At 33.7% G+C, this 23,600-nt stretch overlaps 2 protein-coding genes across 2 annotated transcripts; one reads left to right on the forward strand and one right to left on the reverse strand.

Moving 5' to 3' along the window:
* The first annotated feature begins 2,558 nt into the window (after positions 1-2,558).
* On the forward strand, positions 2,559-4,453 carry LOC132178420 (probable E3 ubiquitin-protein ligase RHB1A). The gene is made up of 4 exons (XM_059590857.1): positions 2,559-2,678; positions 3,852-4,035; positions 4,197-4,306; positions 4,427-4,453. The coding sequence occupies exons 1-4, from the start codon at positions 2,559-2,561 to the stop codon at positions 4,451-4,453; spliced, it is 441 nt and encodes a 146-aa protein (XP_059446840.1).
* Positions 4,454-4,949: 496 nt separating this feature from the next.
* LOC132179115 (agamous-like MADS-box protein AP1) lies at positions 4,950-21,635 on the reverse strand. The gene is made up of 8 exons (XM_059591758.1): positions 21,333-21,635; positions 7,030-7,108; positions 6,813-6,877; positions 6,619-6,718; positions 6,475-6,516; positions 6,291-6,332; positions 6,040-6,155; positions 4,950-5,135 (listed from the first exon to the last, which is right to left on the reverse strand). Exons 1-8 carry the CDS (start codon positions 21,515-21,517, stop codon positions 5,036-5,038), a joined length of 729 nt encoding a protein of 242 aa, XP_059447741.1. The 5' UTR covers positions 21,518-21,635; the 3' UTR covers positions 4,950-5,035.
* Between the last annotated feature and the right edge of the window lie 1,965 nt (positions 21,636-23,600).

Genomic DNA, 23,600 nt, shown 5'->3' on the forward strand with positions numbered 1-23,600 from the left:
TAATATGGGTGAAAAATTTACATAACAAATTTGGCTGATAAATTTATTTTTTAAAATAGCTAATATGATAAATGCCAAATAAACTGACATATCAATTCGTAAGAAAATTATAATAAAAATTGTATTACCCGGCTTTTATTATGCTAAAGAAGCAATATTAAAAAGGGTTAAATACTAAATTAGTCCCCGGGGTTTCACAACTTTATTTTTTCCTCCTGAGATTTCATTTTTATCATAGGAGGTCCCTGTGGTTTTGATAATAGATCAAGTTAGTCCTCCGTCAGTTGACCGTTAGTTGACTTAACGGAATTCCACGTGGTCCAATCAAATGTTGACACGTGGCACCTACTTAATTTTTTTTTTAAATTAAAAAATATATATTTTCTTAAAAAAAAAAAAAAAAAAGATTGAGAGGAATTGGATGGAAATTGCTTAGATAAGGGGGTGGCGATCCCAATCTTTTCTTTTGTTTTTTTTGTTTAGAAAATACATTTTTTTTAATTAAAAAAAAAATTAAATATGTGCCACGTGTCAACATTTGATTGGTTCGCGTGGAATTCCGTTAAGTCAACTAACGGTCAACTGACGGAGGATTAACTTGGTCTATTATCAAAACCGCAAGGACCTCCTGTGATAAAAATGAAATCCTAAGAAGAAAAAAATAAAGTTATGAAACCCCAGGAGGGTCTGAAGTATTTAACCCTATTAAAAATTGCAATATAAAAATTGGGGGGAATACAATTTTGAAAAGAAGAAATTGATAAGGTCCTTATCATCACGAATTTAGATTTCTTAAAAAATTTAGAATATTCTCTCGTAGATTATTAATTCTTCCAATCTTAAGTACTATTGTGATTGCGATTTTATTACTTTTAAAATATATAAAAACATGATAAGTATTTTGAAAAAATAAATACGATAAAAACTGAGTTGTTAAACATTGATAAAACAAAATCTAAACTATTCAATTTAAAAATAATAATTGCCGAAATTTAAAGTGAACTGATCTCTGGCTACAAATATCTTCACCTTATTTAATGGTAATTTTAAAATGTAAAATAATAATAATAAAAAAATAAATAAAAGCCTTTTTGTGATTGTGTTTGAAAAATAGAGCTTTTAAGTTAAAAAGAGTTTTTGGGCAAAAGCTTCATGTTTTTGCCAAAAGTACGTTTTGACAATTTTTAGGTTTTTTGGACCCTTAAAAGGGTTTTTAATTTTTTTTACTAAACGAGTATTTTTTTTTTCTTTCAACCAACTTTTTGAGTATTAAAAACACTTTTAAACTTTTAAAACACAATTATATCAAACGGCCTAAGAGAGAATATATATATATATCTTAATTTTTGAATGCACAAAAAAATTGGATGGCCCCCACAAAATCTTATTGATTCAGCGAAACCTTCGGGGCTACGGCTACGTACAAACTTTAGAATCATAGTTTTTTCTAATAGAATCATAGTTTACTCCAACTCCAAGTTGAATATTTTTGACCTTTTCTTTTCTTTTTTCTCTTCCCACTATAAAATCTCAAACCTTGTCTATTTGTATTCTCAAAGTATATATAATTACTCGTTGAGAGCTACTTCAAAGGGGAATTTACGAGGAATTCTCTTATAAAAATAGGAGAAAGCGATCAGAGTAACTACTCTACTTCTGCTATACAGGTTGACAGTTCCTTTAATTTTTAGTTTTTAGTGTTTTTTTTTTTTTTGGGGGGGTTGTTTTCAAGTTTCCAACATGTTTGTTTTGTGTTCTCAAAGGTTTTGTTTTAACGGTGCTTGCTATTTATACGATTTAAACTTTCGTGGGATTTGATGAATCGAGTCTTTTGGGTTTTTGTCATGCAACTATTATCATCATCATGACCCTAATGAAGAACAAGGATGAGGATATATGCCAGATAGACAGTTCTTCTTCTCTATCATATCGTCAGTAGTTGTCATCCTCATAGTTATCAATACAATCTTTTGGTTGCGGTCCAATTAATTGTATTGTTGTGCAATGTTTTTGCGAAGATTATATTTTTGTTTGCAATCAAATAACTTTTTTTTTTCTTTCTTTCTATTAACTGAATAATCGGACTGGGAAAGCGACATGTTGGCTCCGTTGTTTTTTTGTGTTTTCATGAAACCATAGACAAAGATGAGCAAAACAGTTCTAAAATCCATGAAATAACGTTACAATATTGACGCTAGTTGTTTCTTCTGGAAGGTTCAAGATTCAGGGGCGCAGAAGAATCTGGATTTTCCCCATATCAATCCTTGATGCAGTGTTGTTTTGTTTTCTTTTTTTCTTTTTTTTTTTTTTTTCAAAGCAAAATAATAGAGACTGAATTAATTGATATTGTTGGATGGCTCATCATGGCATAGTGTATTCTCTGATTTTGCAGCGGGCTTTGTATTTTCAATAAATTATCTTTCTGCTTAGATGTTCTTTGTATCATTGTATGTGTTAATTATGGTAGAATTGATAAATTTATTTGAACTTTTCTGATAAAATAGATCAATATTGTCTTGCAGAAGCCTAAGTTGCTGGAGAGATTGGAGCCTTATGTGATGGGTTCTGCTTGTTGTTGCTTTCGTGTCAAGGATCTTGATCCTAGAGAAAATGTAGATACATCCAGCCATGGAAACTCAATCTACCATGAGTGCTTCTTTAGTAACTTATTCAACAAGGTACATTCAGGGGATTCCCTCTAATTCTCTATTTGTTTCCAGAGGAATATATGTCAATTAGCAAAGAGGTTCATGTATATTTTTTAAGGAATATAATAAGTAAACTGTATTTATTCTGCAATATATAAGAGATTATAATCTTTCATTGCAAGCTCTGATTTATAATTCTTAATTGTAATCTTTAGATTCTAGTAAATTGTTATTATGTGTAATCACAAATATCTCTAAGGCAAACAAACTAAGCCTTTAGGAAACTGTTCAAATTAGTCATTTGTACTTGTTTCTGCATTCGATCTTAGTGAAATAGTAATGTTTCATCAAGAACTAGCCATGCTTGATAGACAGGATATTATACCTGAGAGGTATATATGCTGCCTATTGAATTTTCTCATTGTGCACTCTGCATGTAATCCCACTCAATCACTTAGACAGAACTCAGGCCATTTGTGATACCCAGCAGAATGAAATTATTCTTGCTTCTTTGTTCTGTAGATTTGCAAGTTAATTTTCCTCAAATTTTTATTGTTTCAACTTAAACTTGAAATTGGGGGGATTGGCAAACAACACCCCTACCCCCAAACACTATTCACTTCATTTCTCAAAAAAATCAACATCAAAGCATTTTTACTTTTATAAATTATATCACATCATTCACTTTTTACTACTATAAAAATAAAAAAATCACCACAAAACAAAACTTTTCTACTTTTCAATACTAACATTATTATTATTATTAATTTTAAGTAAACAATATGTCGGGGTGTTTGTGTTGTTTAACAACCCCACCTCCCCCCCAGCGGATGTTGGGCAACTTACTACTAATTATTAATTTCCAATGATTTGTCTTCAATTTGGCCTTGGAAGAACTAAGATGTTCTCTTACTATAACAACTTATACTACACAACCTCAAAGGGTGGACTTAAGTGGTAAGGGTTTTGGTATTGGTGGTGTTTCCATCAAGTCTAAGGTTCGAACCTTGAGTGCAAATAATTCTTTTAGGCCAACCTACTAGCAAAGCCGAGCGTTACTCGATTCATATAGAGCGGTCACTTTATACGGGTCTAAAGTTTACCCAATAGGGATGAGTACACAAAGTGTTTCTATCTTCAAAGGGTTATTAAAAAAAAAGAAAAAAAAAAAAATTCCTAGCTAATGCAATTATATATCTACAGTATGCAGGATTCTTCAGCAGTGGCCAAATGCATGGCCTCTCTTCATCCAGTCAGGAGGCAGCTTCTTCGACTCCTAATGGGGCACCTGAAAATACAGAAGCTGACACTACGACTTGTTCTCCTAGAAAGTCAAGATGTCATTCATCAGAAGAAGAAGAAGATGTCTGCCCTACATGTCTTGAAGGTAACCATTTTTTGGATGTAGTACCTTAATCCGGTATGGTAAATATGTGAGAATAAGTTGTCATTTTGTCCAACTTGTCCACAAGATTGCTGTTTTATTTTGTTTGTCAAAGAAAGCTTCACCTTGACTCTTACTATATATATGTGCTTTTCTGTTGACAGAATACACGCCTGAAAACCCTAAGATCATTACACATTGTTCTCACTCTTACCACCTTAGTTGTATATATGAGTGGATGGAGAGAAGCCCAAAATGTCCACTTTGTTGCCGGGTAAACAATTTCTTGCTGCTACTTCTTTCATTAATTTTTTTCCATTTTCCCCAAAGTATTCTTGAAGATCCATACAATCTTACATTGCACTAATCAACTCTTTATCAACTGTTTGTCTAGGTGTTGACATTTGACGAAGCAAATTAATCTCAAACTGCATTTGGCATGCAAGACTAATGAGTGAAGATGAAGAAGATAAAATTGCAGAAGCAAATGAGGCAAAGGTGGAGAAGGAGGTCTAATGAATTAGCTGAAATACACATACTTACACATTCCCTTTTCTTTTCTACATTCATTTTGAAGAGTGGGGTGTCTTTTAAGAAGCTAATTAAATCTGTAGATCGATAAAAAAACAAATTTGTTCTTTCGGGTTAAAACCTGTTTTTCTGTCCCTTGTGTTGATTCTGCTCAAAATTTCTATGCAAACAAGCACGTAGCTGACAATAGCTACCTAATGACACAGAGTAAAAATAAAAATTACAACATATATATATAATTTATAGCTGATGTCAATAGATCAGATAACAGTTTCAAAGTTCAAAGTTCAAATTTCTCATTGGCTGATTAGTCTCAGCCAGAGAACAATAATTTGACTTTAACAGCCCATATTATCCTTCACTTCATGATTCAAAACAGGGAGAATAAGATAACATGCAGGATTCGAAATATTTATTACAAGAGAAACCAAAGTTATATATGCAGGTAGAAGTGTCTTTCTTCCCCCACAGTTTAAGCGGCAAAGCATCCAAGGTGACATGAATATATTGGCTCAAGAGTGAGCTCCAGCTCGTTCCTCCTCACTTCTGGCGCTTCTTCCTGGTAACTGCCACTGCATCAGACATCCCAAAAATTGCATCTTAATGTGTCACCTTCCAAACAACTCCTATCTTTTACTTTCTAATAAGAAATTGGGGATGCAGGACAAGCATATAGGCAAGATTGAAGGCATATAATCTGACAACCAGTTTGATTAAATTAACGAAATTGTTACATTTAAGTTGATAAGGATACAAATCCTCCTCTTCCATGTGTTTAACCGCCGACAAAGACACGTACAAACAAACACTAGTTTATTCGTTTCGGCCCTGTTAGCCATTTTTCAGCCATTTGATGTTCAAGAACAATGCTCGCTAACATATCGTGTTCATCTTTCGGGGGCATGATAAAGATAAAAATATTTTGTGCTAAATGATGATTCGATTACCCTAAATTATGGGATTTATTACTGTAAAGCTTTATAAATAGATTGAGTATTGTACTTAAATAAAAAACATTAAGGAAAGATGTAGCCTATAAAACTTTTATGTGTGGATGTAGACCATATGTCAAACCACTTAATTCTCGTATCTCTTTCTCTCTTCCATCTTTACTTTATTATGAAATTAAGTAATGCTATAAGTCTTCCTAAAATCATCTCAAATGTGATGTGACTTTTAAAATCATCACTAAATCAAAAGTCAATAAATCACATCTCAAATTCAACAGTAATTTTAAAAGCCACATCACATTTGAGATGACTCTAAGAGGACTCTAAAAAGACTTATAGCATTACTCTATGAAATTATATACAAGTTATTGTTGATGTTATTAGAACTTCTGCCAACTTTCAAATTAACTAATTACTCATAAAAGAATAATTCTAGTCACTAATAGCAAATTAATGTAAGAGATGGACACTTGTGCTTTGGAATAAACCCTGTAACAATTATATTATGTGAGAGAAGAAGGGTTACCCAATGTTTAAGCAGGGAAGTGGCTGTGGCAGCAGAAACGATGTTGATCCATTAGGGCCTTGGTTCTGCTGCTCCCAGTCTACCTGCTGTGCCGCAGTTTTCTCATTTTCTTTGATCTATTTCAAAATCGAGAGAGAGAGAAGAGAAGTTACACAATTCTTGTCTTCAGTAAATTACTAAATTCCCTAATGAACTTGGTGTAACAGCTAAAATGAAATTTGCAAGCATGCAAACGTAAAAAGGGTGGTCACCTTCTTTGCTAGGATGGTGTTCTGCTCCTGTATTGCCTTCTCCTGCGTTTACCATATTAAAAAAAATGAGATATAAAGCTTACGCCAATAAAAAAAGATAAATTTAATCATTTAATTTATATTCTATCATGAAAATAGGTAAGGTCCCTAATATTTATAACCCAGATGTGCCAAAAGGCCTTGCCTTTCTCTGAAGCTGCGAGATTGACTCGTACATAAGTTGGTTCTGCAAGCAAGATAAAAGATACTTCAGTGGCCAATTAAGTAGATTTAACCAACGGTAAAATGGACTATAGTGGAAGACTTTAATAAAAAATTTAGAGTATACTTTTCTTGTTCGAACGTGTTTAAGAGCAGTATCAAGCTGCTGCTCCAAATGTTGAAGCTCCTTGAGACTTAGTGATTCCAGATCATCTCCCAAATAGTGCCTAATTAAATAGGTTTACATTATTAATTAATTAACGAAAATACTTAAACATGAAAGAATTTAAGGAGAAATTAGTCAATGGCATGCACGTGTACCTGTGGTTTCTTTGCAAAAGCTCCACCTTACCCTTGAGTCTAGCAAACTCCAGTGTCCAGTTTCCCTGCACAGGACGAACAGACAAGTTTCAGTAGAACCGACAGGCCATGCATGGAGGAAATCAAAACATGTACCCTTTTTAGAATGTTGAGAAATTGCCGTCTCTCAGAATAACATTATACATTCACATGATGTTTATAACTTTTGTACAACTACCTGTGCTTCAGAATCAGCTGCAGCAAGCTGTCGCTCTGCGTATGAATATCTCTCATAGCGTTCAAGTATTTTCTCCATGCTATTAATGCACAAGGAAAACAAGTTAATATTTTCTCCATGATGACATACACGTGAAGCACTCGATCGATCAAGACTCAAGAGAACACATTCATTCTATATAAAATATCATCTCAATATATGCTGTTTACAGTTTCTTATAACGGCTATATGCACACAATGGAACATTACAATTTGTTTCATCTGCTAAATTAAATATACATAATATAAGAGTTTTGCTTCATCCGCTAGCTAGAGAAGCTCTTAGGCCTGGTTTTGTAGAAGTTTAATTACCAAAAACGTTGGCTAGGGAAAAGAAAAGTTGGTCCATTGCAAAGTGCATGATCACAAATCTTCTTCTCAGCTTCAATTCTGTCTAACGTAAGAACAAACAATCTCTACAAGATTTCTCTTCCAAAACACCTAAGCATAAACTATAAATATATACCAACCAAATCCAAACATACTTGATTTCTTTTAATTGACTTTTATCAAGAATCTCTACAATATTATTCCCTAGCATTTAAAATCCTAATGCAATATTATGTCCTATCAAAATAAAGTTATATTACTTACAAAAAAATAAATAAATAAAGTTATATTGTCTGTCTGTCATTAGAATTTTTTGAAGTGTTTCTTTTACTAATAGTAGAAGAAAGATTCAAGTTGCCTTTATTGATAGTGATTAAAAGATTGGAGTACTTGCATGAAATGTATTATAATGCATCAAAATAAAGAAAACAAATCAAATATTAAAAATAATTTATTTATTGGGAAATGAAAGAAAAATCACGGTCTATATATATATATATATATATATATATATATATATATATATATATAGTTTTTTCTTCCGTGGCATTTTTTTTGGTTTAATGTTTAAATAGTTTTGTATCAAATAGCCTTATAGACTTGAAGAGAGAAACATAAGGATGTCTTGGGAAGAATAGATAATTCTTACAATATGCCTATAACTGAACCAAAGGGAATGTTAGATTCTGTGAACCAAATGCCACCTAAAAATCATCCACAAAGATTTTTCTCAATCTCTCTTTCTTTATCCAAAATCCTGCACTATATATCTCATCTATCAATCTCTTTTAATTTCAAATTCAAGACAATACCAAAAGAAGAAAATTGAGGTTACTTAGGAAACTACTAAGTATGGATCTCAAGTGTCCATAAAAATCTGACCCTTTACAAACCATGAACCAAGAATCTGCCTCTCCTTCAGTCCATATTCAAAGCTAATATCACATATGGAAAGGATATTTCAATTTAAGAGGTGAGTTAATTATACTTTCAAAACTAGCATCAATTATGTATTCATTATCTCTCAACTTTTTCCTTATCAATGGTTTAGCCAATTTCAAACTTTCCTCCCCCCATCACACGTTTGGGTATATTCATCAAAATTGATTTCAAAAAATTGCACCTAAATCCCTCCTTAATCGTATGCCACCTTGACTAACACAATTTGGAATAACACTATTCATCACCCCATCATCCCTAGCCTCTAGTAATGCTATACACTACCCCTTCATCTCTCTCTTATCCTTCAAATGCTTATGTGACGTAGTCTTACATAGTATTTGGTGTATGGAGATTGGTTATATGTAGCGTGGTTTTTCTTTGGACAGAGTTTTCCTTCAAACTGGGTCGGAGGAATTTTCTTTAACCTAGTTTATAAAAATGACATATGTCCTTTTAACATGTGAAAATCACATGCTTTTTTAATATCATGGACAAAATTGGAATAAATTTGATAAAAACTCATGTGCATCTCAAATATTATTAAAAAAATGGACACATGTCATTTTTATAAACTAGGCTGAAGGAAATTCCTTTAACCCAGTTTGAAAAAAAACTTCGTCCATCACTCCTCCAACCAAATTGGTTGTGGGACCATGCTACATAGGCTTTGGAGTGATGGGAGGGAATAAGTAGGTGATGTATGGCATTACTCCACAATTTGAGTTTCAAAAATTCACCCATGACTCAACCCTCTTTTAACCCATGCCACCTACATTATAAAAATCTGAATTTCAAAACAATTGCTCCTAAAATTCCTCCATCCAACTTCAAGGCCACTTAGGGATTTTACCAAAAAGATTTTAGTTTCAAAATTTCTCTAACCCCTTTAGTTGTGTGTTTTAGAATTACCAAACAAAAAATCCTAGCTCTCCCGAACACTCATCCCATTTGGCCACTCTTCCCTTCGATCACTAAACCAAAATTTACTCACTTCGTGGAAAACTCTAGCATTTGTAAAAAGCTGAATCAAATGTTCAAGAATTTCTGGTTGGGTTTCCCTCCAACAAAAGCTAGAAATCTTTCTCTTAAATCTTGGGACTCTCTCTGTGTGACAAGAGATGCTAGAGGGTTGGGGTTTAGGAAAATATAAGATGTTAATCTAGCTCTCATTTCTAAGCTAGGTTGGAAGCTCCATACCAACTTAGACTCCATGTGGGTGAATCAACTCAAAGGTAAGCATCTTCTTTCTGGTTCTTTTCTCCCTCCCCCCACTCAGTTCTTCCCCCTCTTGGGTATGGAAAGACATCCTCTCTTCTCAATCTATCATTTCCAAAGGAGCCTGCCATAGAGTTCATTCTCTTTCCTCATTTTCCATTTGGAATTCCCACTGGATTCCTTCTATCCCTTCTTTCTCCCCCTCTCCCCTTTCTCCAGTCTGTATTTCCTCCCCTCCTTTTCTAGTCTCGGCCCTCATCAATCCAAATGCCACCTGGAATACCCCTCTCCTTCTATCTCTTTTTGACATCCATAATGTTAGGGAACTCCTGAAAATCTCCATCAACCCTTCTCCCTGTCCTAATTTTTTCTGGCCCCTTTCTTCTTCTAGTAAATTTTCCACAAAATCAGCTTACAGATTGATCAACAGCCCCAAAGTTTCCTCATTTCCTTCCCCTCTTAGCTCTATCTCCTGGAAACTTCTGTGGAATCTCAAGCTAAATGCCAGACTCAAACTATTTCTGTGGAAAATTGTCTGGGATATAATCCCCTCTAAGGCCAGACTTAAATCAATTTTCCCTATTCCTTCTGCAGATTCCCTCTGTCCCCTTTGCAAATCAGAAGAAGACTCTCTTCCCCATTTGTTCTTCAAATGTTGTTTTGCTCATATAGCCTGGAGAAATTCCTTCTGGCCTCTGGACTCTTTGGCCTGGTCCTCTATGAGCCTCTCTAGTCAGATTAAGGGAATCATTAAGCCCCATTTTACGTTTGGCATTCCAAATTCTGAGGTTCACATTTTTCAAATTTATGCTACTATTTTTTGTAATCTGTTATGGTTAAGCAGAAATAAAGCTCATCATGAAGGTGCCATTCTAGAGATTGCCACTTTAGCTTCTTCCATCAAAAAGACCACTTTATCTCATGCTGCAGCTTGGAAATCCTCTTCTTCTAGAGAAATCGAATTCTAGTCCCCTCCTTAGGAAGGTTATCACAAGATCAACTTTGATACAGTCATTAGAGAGCATTTCTCAGCTCAAGCAGCAGTTTGCAAAGACCACAAAGGGAAAATTATCAAAGCTATCTCCCTGATCAGCCCTCCTTGCACTCTTACCTTTGGGGAAGCCTTGGCAGCTCTGCTGGCTGCCTCTTTAGCAGTGTCTTTGAAGCTCAAAAAATTCATCATCGAATGAGACTCCCTCATTGTCATTACTACTCTTCAACATCCAACAATCATTCAAGACTGGCACATAGAAAAAGTTATAGTAGATACCTTAGCTCTTCTCCCTCCCTCTCCTAAGTGGGAGGCAAAGAAGATTAATAGAAGTGCTAACTTCTGCACTCATCATATGGCTAATTGGGCCGCAGCAAGAGTTCACTCGGGCTGCATTCCCACTTTTCCCATTTCTCCTCTTCCTCCTGTTATTTGTAGTGGTGTAACACCACCTTCTGTTTTCTTTCCCCCTTGAGGGTTGTTTATTCTCTTATTTCTAATGCAAAGTTTGGTACAAAAAAAAAAAAAAAAAAGGAGCTTGGAGTGAGAAAGGAGAGAGAGCTCCAAGTTTTCTTCCAAAGTTTGGATTTTCAACAACATATTAATAGTAGTTTGCAAGAGGTAAAGATTAAACTCTCACCCTGATTCAATCATCTTTGTAAGTGTATAATTCATTTGCATAACAAATTGCATGGTTGAATTAAGGTTTTGGTGAAGGAAAATCGAAGAAAGTATGATTTTAGAAAAACAGTTTTCAACCAACAAGTATTATGGTGAAAATTTGAAACTTTAACTTATTTTAATGAGGCAGATTTGCTCATGTATGGGCCATTTTAGGAGTTTTAATGCATGGTGGATGGGTTTTCATAGCCGAAAGCCCTAAGATTACAGAAACTAGAATTCTGGAATCTCTAACAGCTAGGTTGAAAACTTGGAGTAATGATATAAGTAGAACTTGAGTCATCCTAGAGTCCTTCCAAATGTGACGTGGTTTTTAAAATCATCATTGAATTTAAAAGTTGGAGTAATGATATGGTTTGAACACCCTAACAATCTGACTAGAAGCCAAATCATACCCATAATTAAAACTTAAAGAGTCTACCTTCATATAGTGTAATTTTAATGACCAGATTCTTCATAGTGGCTGAAAAACTAGGTTGAACTCACTGGGTGCAAAATTTTGCAAAATGTAGATGCCTGAAGATAACCACATGTACATATGGTTTTGTTGCTTTGGAAGTCTAGTTTCATATGGTTATGGATATAAAACCAGAAAATTGATCAGTAGATTGAAAGTTATCAGTCAAAAACCCAGGATTGTTCAATCTTGTAGTGAAGAAATGTGGTTATTTTATTCAGGCTTTTAAAAAGCATGTAAATGGGTGATCAGTGAGTATTTTGAGCTTTTAATTAAGGATTTGAGGTAAGTTGTATATACTGCCCTACTACGTTAATGTTTTGTTTTTAGTCTCTTCTTCCCATGCATAAATGTTTTTATAATGTTTCATGTTATACTCCTTAAATGTTTCAATGATATTATTATATGTTTTGATTTTAGTTACATGACTTGAATGCTATTGTAAGATGGTAAGTTTTTTATTTATTTATTTATTTATTTATTTTTTTAAGTACGAAAGAGACAATTACTCAAATGGTTTTTAGGGGGACAAAAATTTGCTATAATTAAACTGGTTTGTATCTAATTCATACAAACTAGATTGAAAGTGACATGTATTTATAAAGCATGTGATAAGCACATTTTTTCTTATTAATGCTATTAAAAAAATACATGAGAAATACATGCTATTAAAAAAACATGTGCTTCTCACATACTAAGGGACACACATCATTTTATTAGACTAGTTTGTAAGAATTAACTACAAACCAGTTTGTAGCTAATTTAAATTTATGTCTGTTTTTGGGGTACTTACTCTCAATTTAAAGTAATATTTTTATTTAAGGAAACTTTCCATTTAAGAGAATTACATATAAGGAAGGTTTCTATAAGGATAAAGAAACCCCCCTCCTCACACATGCTATATGATGATGAAATAAATGAAAGTTTAAAGGGAAGAAAAGAAAGCAAAGAGCATGTGATGTGGCAGATTAAGTTTTGAAATTTTATTTTTGCCTAAGAGAAACGATAGATATCAGGGCTGGGATGGAATTCATCACACTTAAGAATGTTTACGTGAAGGTGTGGCTTATCACCAATGTTTTGCCATGCTGAGTGCACCTGAGTACACCTAGCATTAATCAGGCATGGCCCAAAATGACTCAACTCATAGCCTCAGGTTGAGTACAAGTCCTTCAGGATTAGGCAGAACCTCATACATATGAGGCGTAATTGTATATATGCGATGCCATAAGTATGAGTGAAAGAAAGTTTTTATGAGCTCAAGAATTTCAAGTTTTTGTCAAGTTTTAAGCAAGAAATTTTATTTCATGAAACCCCTTTCTATGTTAAGGATATAAATGTTTCTGATTAATGAGGATTTGATTTGTGATCATTGTTGATTTGATTAGTTATTAATTACCCTTAATTCAAGTGATTTGTTTTGTATTTGAAATTATGTTAAAGCTCTATAAATAGAGCTATGTACTCAAATCATACATCAAGAAAATATGTAACTTATTGATCGAGACTTTAGTGTGTGGATGTAGGCTATATGTCAAACCACCTTAATCTTTGTGTCTTTCTCTATTTCCTTTATTTCATATTGTTCGGCTTTATATTTATCATTTTTATATGTTTTTATATTCTAAACATATTTTCAATAGGTTCAAAAATGAAAGTTTTATGTCAATTAATGAAGTTCATTCTACCAAACATTTATGAACTTGAATTATTTCTTTATTATAAAATGTTTTAACTCAAGCGTTTTAAAACGGTCAGGTGTATTACTTGTCAAGTTATCACTCACTTTTGTTTTTCCTCTCAAAATTCAAAGCAATGGATTAGTTAGATTATGGCATCAACATGTTTTTAGAAAGGTGTCATAGGGCACAATGGAAATTTTATGACCTTATTTGTGATGTTTTAACTTAGGCTTTAAATTTTAGTTGTTATTAATCATAGGTTGTTTAATCAATTTATTTTCACTTTGGGCTTTAAATACTTTGAGACTCTGAGGTTATTGAGTTAATTAATGAACCTAACCTTAACGTACAGACCGGGGGTGTTACTTTTGAAGTGATGAAACATGCTTAGTCAACATATCTATTAAACTTTCTAATAATCTTATTCACTATGATAGTGTCTTAAACTCTCAAAGAAATTATATTGATGTCGATGTACTTGATTTTCTCATAATATATTTGATATTTGGTCAAATGTTTTGCTTCTAACTATCAGAAAATATTTGGGACCACACTTAATAAAGTGGAGGTTACTAGTTCGAATCCCCCTCCCTCCTTTTTTGTGCGGACATGTCAAAAAATATATATATTGCAGTTACAACCTATTATATACCAATGAATCTTGTCAAGATTTTCTAATTGTCTGTGAAATGTCTAGACAAGTTCAAGGGATGTTATACATGATGCTTCAACTGCAATAGAGTAAGAAACGCATGATATAAATTGCACCTTCTCAATCGATGGTAATAAACTGTAAACAGTCTAAAATGAACAGTACCAAATGGACTACTCATAGTTTAGAATTCTATATATATGCCAAAATGTTTAACCATTTTCTCAATGTACCTTTTCTGTGATAAATAAAACCTTTGTGTTTTCTTATTTCTATAAATCTCTATTCTCAAAACATATACTTAATAAACATGTCATCTACATAGAACAACAATAATGACTTGTTCAACCAACAATTTTATTTTCCTTCAATAATAAATCCCTAAGGTTGATGCATATATATAAAAGTAGTTTTCTAATTTATCATGTAGAAATGTTGTTTTAACATCAAGTTCCTCAAGTTCTAAATCAATTAAAAAGTTCATGGTAAGCTATAAGAAATAGCTAGAGCTATGTTTTATAACGGTTGGAAAAACTTAATTGAAGTTCGTAACCTCTCCTTGAATGCAGCCCTTTGCCACTAAATACACCTTGTAGCTTCTTCAATCTCTAAGATCCCTTCATTTTTTCTTGAATAACTATTTGTAGCCAATATTCTTGGAACCATATTTCATTAGTAGCAGAAGTAGAGAGAAAGATGAAATGTGATAGATGGAGTGAGATGAGAAAGATGATCAAATCTTAGATATATGTATAAAGACAGTTATGGTAAATTCATATAAGGAAAATATATGAACGCTAGATATTCTAACATCGACTCAAACTTAAGGTTGAAGCTACATCAATTTGGTATGACAAGGCATAAATTTTGACATGAGCTTGCCTCTCAAATGTTTTGAAGAATCATATTAGAGTCCTATGTCATAAAAGTGAAAATTTAGACGTGACCTCAACATGGTCGGAATTGTTAAAGTAATAATTAAATGATTAAATTTGCCTCTTCTTATCGGCTTAAACTTATAGAAAAATAGGTGATTTAACAAGAATTAGGTGCGACAAGGAAAGAAATCCAAGCGTGCAACCAAGTGGAGGATGTAGACGATGGCTAAAGATGGAGTCAGGTGGCGCCAACAAAAAAATTGTGAGTGAGGTGTGTGAAAAAGACTCGCAAGAGAAACTGTTGGCTTGTGTGGTGCATGAATAAAATGTTAATATCTTTGGCAGTGCGTGGAGGTGCGTTTGTCAAATAGAAACTGCACTAATTTGTCACTAGTGAATTGATTTTGGTGTTTTTTTTGGGGGGGAAACAATAGATCCAGTGGCAAAGCGTGAGGCACATTGACGAAGATGCATGGTGCGTGGTGCATGATTGCACATGAGAGGCTGTTACGGTTGGAGTATTCACATATTGTGTAGCATTTCATATCACCTGGGTACGGAAATAAAGATATGCTTATATATACTTACATTTTTCATGACAACAACACGTTTTAAAACCGTGATGGTACTCCATCAAAACTTCGCAGTTAAGTCATGAGCTTATGCGAGAGTAGTACCAGGATGGGTGACCTCTTACGAAGTTTGGTTCGGAAAAGTCAAAAGCGAACAATATTATGTGTCAACGGGATGTGGTGTTACATATTGGTATATCAACACCTTGCAAATATGATTTTGGAAGAACTGGCAACAATGGGAGTAGGTGCATGACAGTGCATGCATTTGCAAAGGATCAAACTTTGACCTGTTGGTGTAGGTACGACGAGTAACAAGGAGGTAGTTTTTTTTTTTTTTTGATAATTGAATAAGGGAGAAAGGACTACAATAGAGGATCTTTCCCATTCCCGATCCTAATGGAAGAAAGAATAGGAGATCCCGTGGGAATGCTTCCAAAAATAATATTGGAAGCGGCCCATTTAGCTAGAGCATATGCACGAAAGTTGGCACATCGAGAAACTTTCAAAGCATTCCAACTTTGAAAAGAAGAAAGAACTAAACTAATATTAGAAATACAATTAGCAAAAGTCCAAGAAGAGAATAAAGATGGGTTGTTTATAGCCAAAACAACTAGAAGGACATCACCTTCCAACATATGCTTATCACAACCGGAGGAGACTGCCAATCGAGCAGCCAACAAAGCTGCAGAAGCTTCCCAACAAGGAGGTAGTTGGAGTGTTGTGTAAGTCGACAAAACACCAATTCTTTGATTTGACATTCTTGTGAGGAGAAGTCGCTAAAGACTACAGGACACTGATTTTGACATTGTGAAAAGTTGATAGTAAATTTTAAAAGCGAAGAGAAGAAAGATAACACAATAATTTTGGAGTGGTTCGACTTTAGAGGCTTTTGTTCACCACTAGGAATATATATATGTCTTATAGGATTACATTTTAATCTTATTGACTTGCTTTATTTATAGGTGTTACAAAGTACCATATTTATAGAAAAAAAAAAATGGAGTGCATAAAGTGAGATAAATAGTTGATTACAAAGAGATATAATAAATTCATATATATATATATGAATTTATTATATCTCTTTGTAATAAGGTTAATAGAAAAATACGGAGGCTAGGTAGATGTACATGGCTTAGGGTCAATTACAAAACCAGCTCAAAATAGACAACCAAAGTTTGACTAGGTCTTCCTGAAGTGTACCAACAATCAGCTAAGGGAAAAGAAAGGAAAATTCGCTGCGAAGTACACGTGCCAGAGTCGACTGACGCACATCACCTGACAATTTCTCCACAGGATGACATTCCAAACTAAAGGTTTCTCTGGCATATCAATCACTTCGTACATGAAAAAGGATCTTAACTGCGTTCAAAACCGCTGTTCAAAACCGAAAGAAACAAACAAAACAAAAACCCGCTATTGAAAAACCAACGGTTACCTCTGTGCCTTAAAGGTCGACAGACATTATGGAAGTTTTTGTGGCGGTCTTAATGACTTACCATTATTGTATAAAACATACAATGGCTGTTTTTGTGGACACTGCTAAATGGACCACCGGAAAAGCTCTCTATTTTCTTGTAGTGTACATAATTAATTAATATACTCATATATATATATATATATATATATATATATATATATATATATAGTGACATGCAGGCCAATGTTGGTAAAAAAAAATTACATAAACTAGACAAATTGTCATGACTGAGGGCTGCAGTTGGGAGTTTTATCACCACCGTGTTCTCCATTTTCTTACTCTCATAGTGCATGGGGAAGAGATCATATGCACTATGCATGGTGGATGTTAAGCAACAATTTCGATTCTAGCTTATAATAAGAATCTTTAAGAAAGCATTGCCAGTACTCCTAGGCTTGCTTCCAAAAAATCCTTGTAAATATGACTCCATGATAACAGACATTATGTTACCATGCATCCTTGCATGCTTAGAACACTATCCATACAATAAGTCCATCATTAATATTGTAACTCTATTTATCTTTAGATCAATTTGATTTGTAGAATAGATCTCTATAATAGGATGGCTATTTCTATTAAATAATCATTCTTTTATTTGGTTGGAACATATTCCTATATTTAGTTATTTTTATGGGAATAACTATTTTCTTACTAACAAGAATACATATTCCTTTGAAAAATGAGAAGAATAGGACAACATCTTTCCCAAAAAATACTTTCTTTTTTTGTTCATCGAAAAAAAAAAAAAAAAATTGTGGGTGGCCGGCCACCTCCAAAGATAGTGTGACAACCCTTAATGAATTTGGGAGTGACCTGGCCACCTCCAATTCAAGTTGGGGAGAGCCACGGCCAAGGTTCACCTTGATGGCACCGGGGGTGTGCGTGGTCGGCCACCCACATAACTTAACGTTTTCAATTTTTTTTAAAAAAAAAATTTGAGTGTTAGAAAAATAAGAAATCATGTGGGAGATGAGGAAAGTAAGGAGTTTTTGAGCATTTTTGGTTCATAATTATGGCATATCTCTTGTCACCAAACTAATTTTATTCTACCCTCCTCTATTCCTAGTAATAATTATTTATTTTCCCAATGGAATATACATTTTACATACCAAACGAGGCTTTAGAATTATTTAGTTGGGTCATTTGGGTCGTTCTCATGTGTTTTAGCTGTAGTAGAAGGTTATTATTATTATTATTATTATTTTTAATGATGAGAAACCTTTTCAAGGAGGGACAATTTTGTGTACCCACCTCAATCGGGTAAATCTTAGACCCGTGCAAAACACCCCATCCACAATTATCAAGTAAGAAGACTCTAGCTTCACCGGTAAGTGTAGCCCTAAGGAATTGTTTACATTCAAGAGAATTCAAATCTTAAGACCTAATGGGGATGACACCAAGACCAAAGTCTTTTCTACTTGAGCAAACCCCTTAAGGTTTTGTGGTAGAAGTTGTTATAATAAGAGAACATCATTGTTGTTCAAGAAAGACGTCTTAGTGCTTGTAGGATTCCTTGTATAAGTCAAGTCCAAGTCCTTGTTTAAGTTATTATTTGAGTTTGCTTTGTAGTAGAAGTCATCAAGTATGGGTGGGTTGTAAGTTATATAAAGGAGTCCTTGAATAAATAATTGGCAGAGAAGAAGTGTTAGAGTAGGGATTATACAGATTCTAGACAATCCATGGATTCTATTTCTAGTCATTGGGGAGTTGTTAAGGAATAGGAGATGGAAGCTCAGCATAAAATTAAAACTTGGGAGTTAGTTGAGCTTCTCAAAGGAAGGAGGTTACTGGTGGCAGATGTGTATACAAGCTTAAAAGAGATGCAAATGAAAATATTGAATAACATAAAACTTGTCTTGTAGTGAAAGGTTATGCTTAAAAATCAATCATTAACTTTAATATGTATTTAGACCAGTAAGAATATTGCAAGGATTTTGATGAAACCAATAGTAAGAGACAAATTTGTATGGGTTAGAGCTTCTATTAGGCTTGTTAATTATCAACTGATAAATGGTGACAGAGACATGTACGTTGTGGTAATATTGAAACTAGTCTTCAAGTGAGATAATGTTGGAATGTTGGAATCTTGGTAGTTTTGAGATTGAACATTCTAAGACCTTTTTGGTAGGATTGTGTATTCTCTTAAGATTATGAGTCTTATTCTTGCTCTATCTTAAGAGAGGGAGAGAGGCTTATTGTATATTTTCCTTGACACTAGTAAAGAAGAAACATTGTTGTTGCTGCCTGCGAGAGTAGGTTATCTTGTCAAACCACGTTAAATTCTTTTATCCTGATTTTTGTTTCTTTTTCTTCTTCTTTGTTGAACCTCAACAATATATATTCATGAAGTCCATAGCCTTTGATAGCATATGGAACGTCTCTTTAATTGGTACTCATAAGAAGAAAACTTAAAGGATGTCATCATCATATCAACTAGCTTTGAATCTTTGAATACAAAAAAATAAATAAATAAAAATAAAAATAAAAATAAAAACTAGCTTTGAATCTTTAATATTGTTTGAGGCAATCAATTATGACCCTTCTTCAGATCTTCTGCTATGGTTCTAATTCTTGGATGGATTTTATGCTATTGAACACAAAATGGAATATAATTTCTAGACTTACATGTCACCCCAAAAAGAATAGCAAGACAACCTTCGGCCATCCAATTCATCATATTTGTTGATACAAATAAGGGAATAATTAACGATTTGATTTTTTTTTTTTTTTTTGTCAATTGGATTTAATGAGAGGCACTACAGAATGCAACAATATTTACTAGGGATCACATTATATTGCAATAGAGGAGCCTTGCAAGAACTGATCATGCTATTTCCATAACATGACATGGTGAATGTCACTGCCCTAGGTTAATTAACTTACCACGATCAAACCCTAGAAGTGGTATTTTCTTCTCGGACGGTTGCTTTCTTGTCTAACATTTTTTTAAAATTTTTTTTACTTTTTAATTTTTGCATTTAAAACAAATTAAAGGAGAATTCACCTAGTTAGTTGCACTCAGTCATACACACTCAAAAGTCCTTGGCAATGCTGTTAATTAACTTGAAAACCTCCCTAGATCGATTAAGGGGATCTATTGACTGGTTTAAACAAATAAAGAGATGAGATGGTTTGGTTGAAAATAAAAAATACTAAATCAAATTAGACATAAAAGTAGTCACAAATCGATCACATTTGTATATATATATATATATATATATCCCCTTAGTATGCCAAGTTTATAAGAAGAATGAATTGATTAGATAACTTAAGAAAACAAAGCAAATGATATTTTAGCAAAAGAAATTAAGCCAAAGTAAGCATTTTCAAATGTCTTGAAAGACGTGTAGCCTCATTAGCTTGCACTTTATTTGCCTTCCTTAGAACAAAATCAAAAGTTTAGAGTTGCAAGACTTTGATGTGATAATTAAATGAATGCAAGGGAATCAGTGATGAGCTAGTTAGGCAGAAGCAACTAATTCGCTTAAAATCAAACTCTACGTCAGGTGTACGTACGTTGAGCCTGGTTCCTTATAAATTTCTTGCATTTCTTTTGTACACACACATATTAGCAATTACCATTATTTTCTCTAGGACTATAGGAAAAAGCGAAACTCATGCATATATAAATTAAGTATATAAGAAAAACACTTAGAAGAAGAAAGAAGAATATATATATGTAATAAAAATAATGAAAGCTAACCACAAAAAAGTAAGAAAAAACAAAAAAGGACTCGAAGCTCCACCAAAAGAGTGGTTTTTGTTGCGAATTAATTATGTTTTTTGGATTAATTAGCAGCAAATAAAGCTTTTTACTATAAAAATATTTATTCCCGTTCTTTCCCTTCATGTCCCGAAGTTCAAGGGTTTCCTTCAGTCAGATATGACCTACCGCAGGGCATATAGTTGAAAGGATTCATCAGGAACCCGCCAAGTGCTTTTAAACTATATATTTTACTATTTTATCAAATCAAGCAAAACGCTATCTTCTATTCTTCTCCCTACTCTGTAGGAACCACCTAAAAACGACCACCTCAATAGCTGTATAGTATCAAAATTCATAAGCAATCCATATAATAAATACATCACCCAAATGCTTTTTTCATACCAAAACGATGCTACCCTAGGCCTAACATAAATATATAATATCTTATTATCCAAAAATCTAGAGAAAGATAAGGTACAAAACAAAAACATTCTTCCCAGCAGAAAATTCAGTATATATAGCTACATAGACAAAGATCTAGCTAGCCTGATCACAAAACCAATAGAAGATGAACAAAAAAAGAAAGAAAAAAAAAAAAAAAAGCATTTAAGAACATATATATATATATGAGTGAGAAGGAGAAGAAGAAGAAGAAGAAGAAGAAGAAAGTTTGTTTACCTAGAATCAGTGGCGTACTCAAAGAGCTTGCCCTTGTGGGAGAAAACAATCACAGCAACCTCAGCATCACAGAGCACAGAGATCTCGTGAGCTTTCTTCAGTAGCCCACCTCTCCTTTTGGAAAACGTAACCTGGCGGTTGATCTTATTCTCTATGCGCTTCAGCTGAACCCTACCCCTCCCCATATCTGTTTTCTTTCTCAAAAGAGAAATATGAAATCCCAAAATCAGATAAAAGTCCAAAAAAAGAAAAACAACCTGAAACTGAAAGAGAGATAGAATTTAATGGGCTTTTCTTCTTCTTGGGTGTTTTGAGAAAACATGTTGCACATATATAGAAAGAGGAATGGTTAGGGAACTTGGCAGAAAAAAAAGCGGTTTATGGGATAGAGAGTGGTTTGGGAAAAACCAGGGTGGTTTTTAAGGATGCGTTGTCGATTTGTGATTCGTGAGGGTGTACTGTGTAGTCGTTAATGTCTAGGTGTAAGAACCACGCTTTTTTACAAGGGGAAAGTCTAGAGTCCCAATTAAGAAGTGTCAGATTGGGGATTGTACGGAGCTTATTAGCATGACCAATATGCTGCTCCCAATGCTTGTGTTGACGGCGCCTTTCTGGCTCAGTGACACCATTTTTTCTATCAAAATTGCATCAATATTATGCCTTGCCCTCCTTCCAGTCATGAGTCATCCATTAATATCACTGCATTTTTGCAATTTTTTTCTCTATTTTTATCTCTAGATCTCTCTCCCCTCTCCTGCTGTATGGGGCACTAAAATTTTATTTGTCCATGCATGTATTTTGAGGAAGGAAAAAAAAAAAGTTAATGGTGGTGAAACAACCCTTTAAGGTGACTGTCCTCCGAAAAGCATCTACATATATGAGAATTTAAAAGTAGGCAAAATAGCTACTATAAACTATAAACTTTTACTTTAATTACTCATTCTTTCATATATATACTCCAATAGATTTTCTATCATACTCTTTATTTTCTTTAAATTTTATTTTGTGTGGGAAAGAATGTGAAAGAAAGAAGAGGAAAGAGATGGAGAGTAAAAGAAAGAAAGTGAGAGAGAAAAAATAATAAACAAAGTTTATAGTGTGAATAGTGAATATATAGACTGATCAACCTACGGTTAACACTAGATGAAAAAAAAATTAAGTTGCATATTCTGCTCGAAACAACAAAAACACCCATAATAGTCAGATTTGACTAATATTAGGGATTTAGCTATTCTTTAGAGATGCTGATTAGTCTATTCATTATTCACACTATAAACTTTGTTTATTATTTGTTTTCTCTCACTTTCTTTCTTTTACTCTCTTTCCTCTTTCTTTCACACTCTTCCCCTCACAAAATAATATTTTAAAAAAATAAATATATAGTAAAATAGAGAATCTGTTGGAGTGTATATAAAAAATGAGTAGCTAAAGTAAATGTTTATACTTTTTCATTAACTATTTTGCCTACTTCTGCTGCTCAAGAATGTAATTAGGATATGCCTACCACCTAAGGGGTGGCTAACCACTCCCTCACCACCCTAAGGGTGTAGTTGGGGTGGATCGACCACCGCCTCACCCTTTGAGGTGGTGGCCGACTGCATCATGGGTGTAATGCCAACCACACCCTCAAGCCTTTGAGGACCACTCCCGATAGCCTAGAGATGGCCCGAGCCAACAGAGGGGCCCTCGATGGAGAGTGAGAGGTGGTGCGACCCTCCTCGATGGTTTAAGGGTGTGGTCCAGCACCCTTTTATTTACTGTGTTCTTTTCTTCTTTTTCTTTAAATGTTGATGTGACTTAATTCAAGTTGTTCATTTTGTATGAATTGTGTTGATTTTTTCAATTTACAAGCCCCTTTAATGCAAAGCTTTAGGGTTGACAATATTTTTTGCTACCACTTCATATGCATTTTATTCTCTCCCACCCTTCTGGTTCTGGGACACTCGGTTTTTTTTTTTTTAAAAAAAAAAAAGTACACATATTCTCCTTTGAACTACCATGTACATTGTCAAATGCATGTCAATGCCCCCAAACCATCAATTGTGATAATATTCTCTTTAAACTACCAAAAAAGGTTAATGTCCCTCCTAAGCCTTAGGGTATAAAGTGAAGAAAAATAATATATATATATATAATCAAGAAAAATTATTTATTTTTATGCTGCGGTTAACTCTCACAAGAGTTGACACAAATTAAAATTCAATGAAACTGTTGAATAGAAGATTGAATGAGGGTAATGGAATTTGAATAGTGGATTTTTTTTTTTTT

Source organism: Corylus avellana, chromosome ca4 (genome assembly GCF_901000735.1).
Source record: "Corylus avellana chromosome ca4, CavTom2PMs-1.0".
Taxonomy (NCBI): Eukaryota; Viridiplantae; Streptophyta; class Magnoliopsida; order Fagales; family Betulaceae; genus Corylus; species Corylus avellana.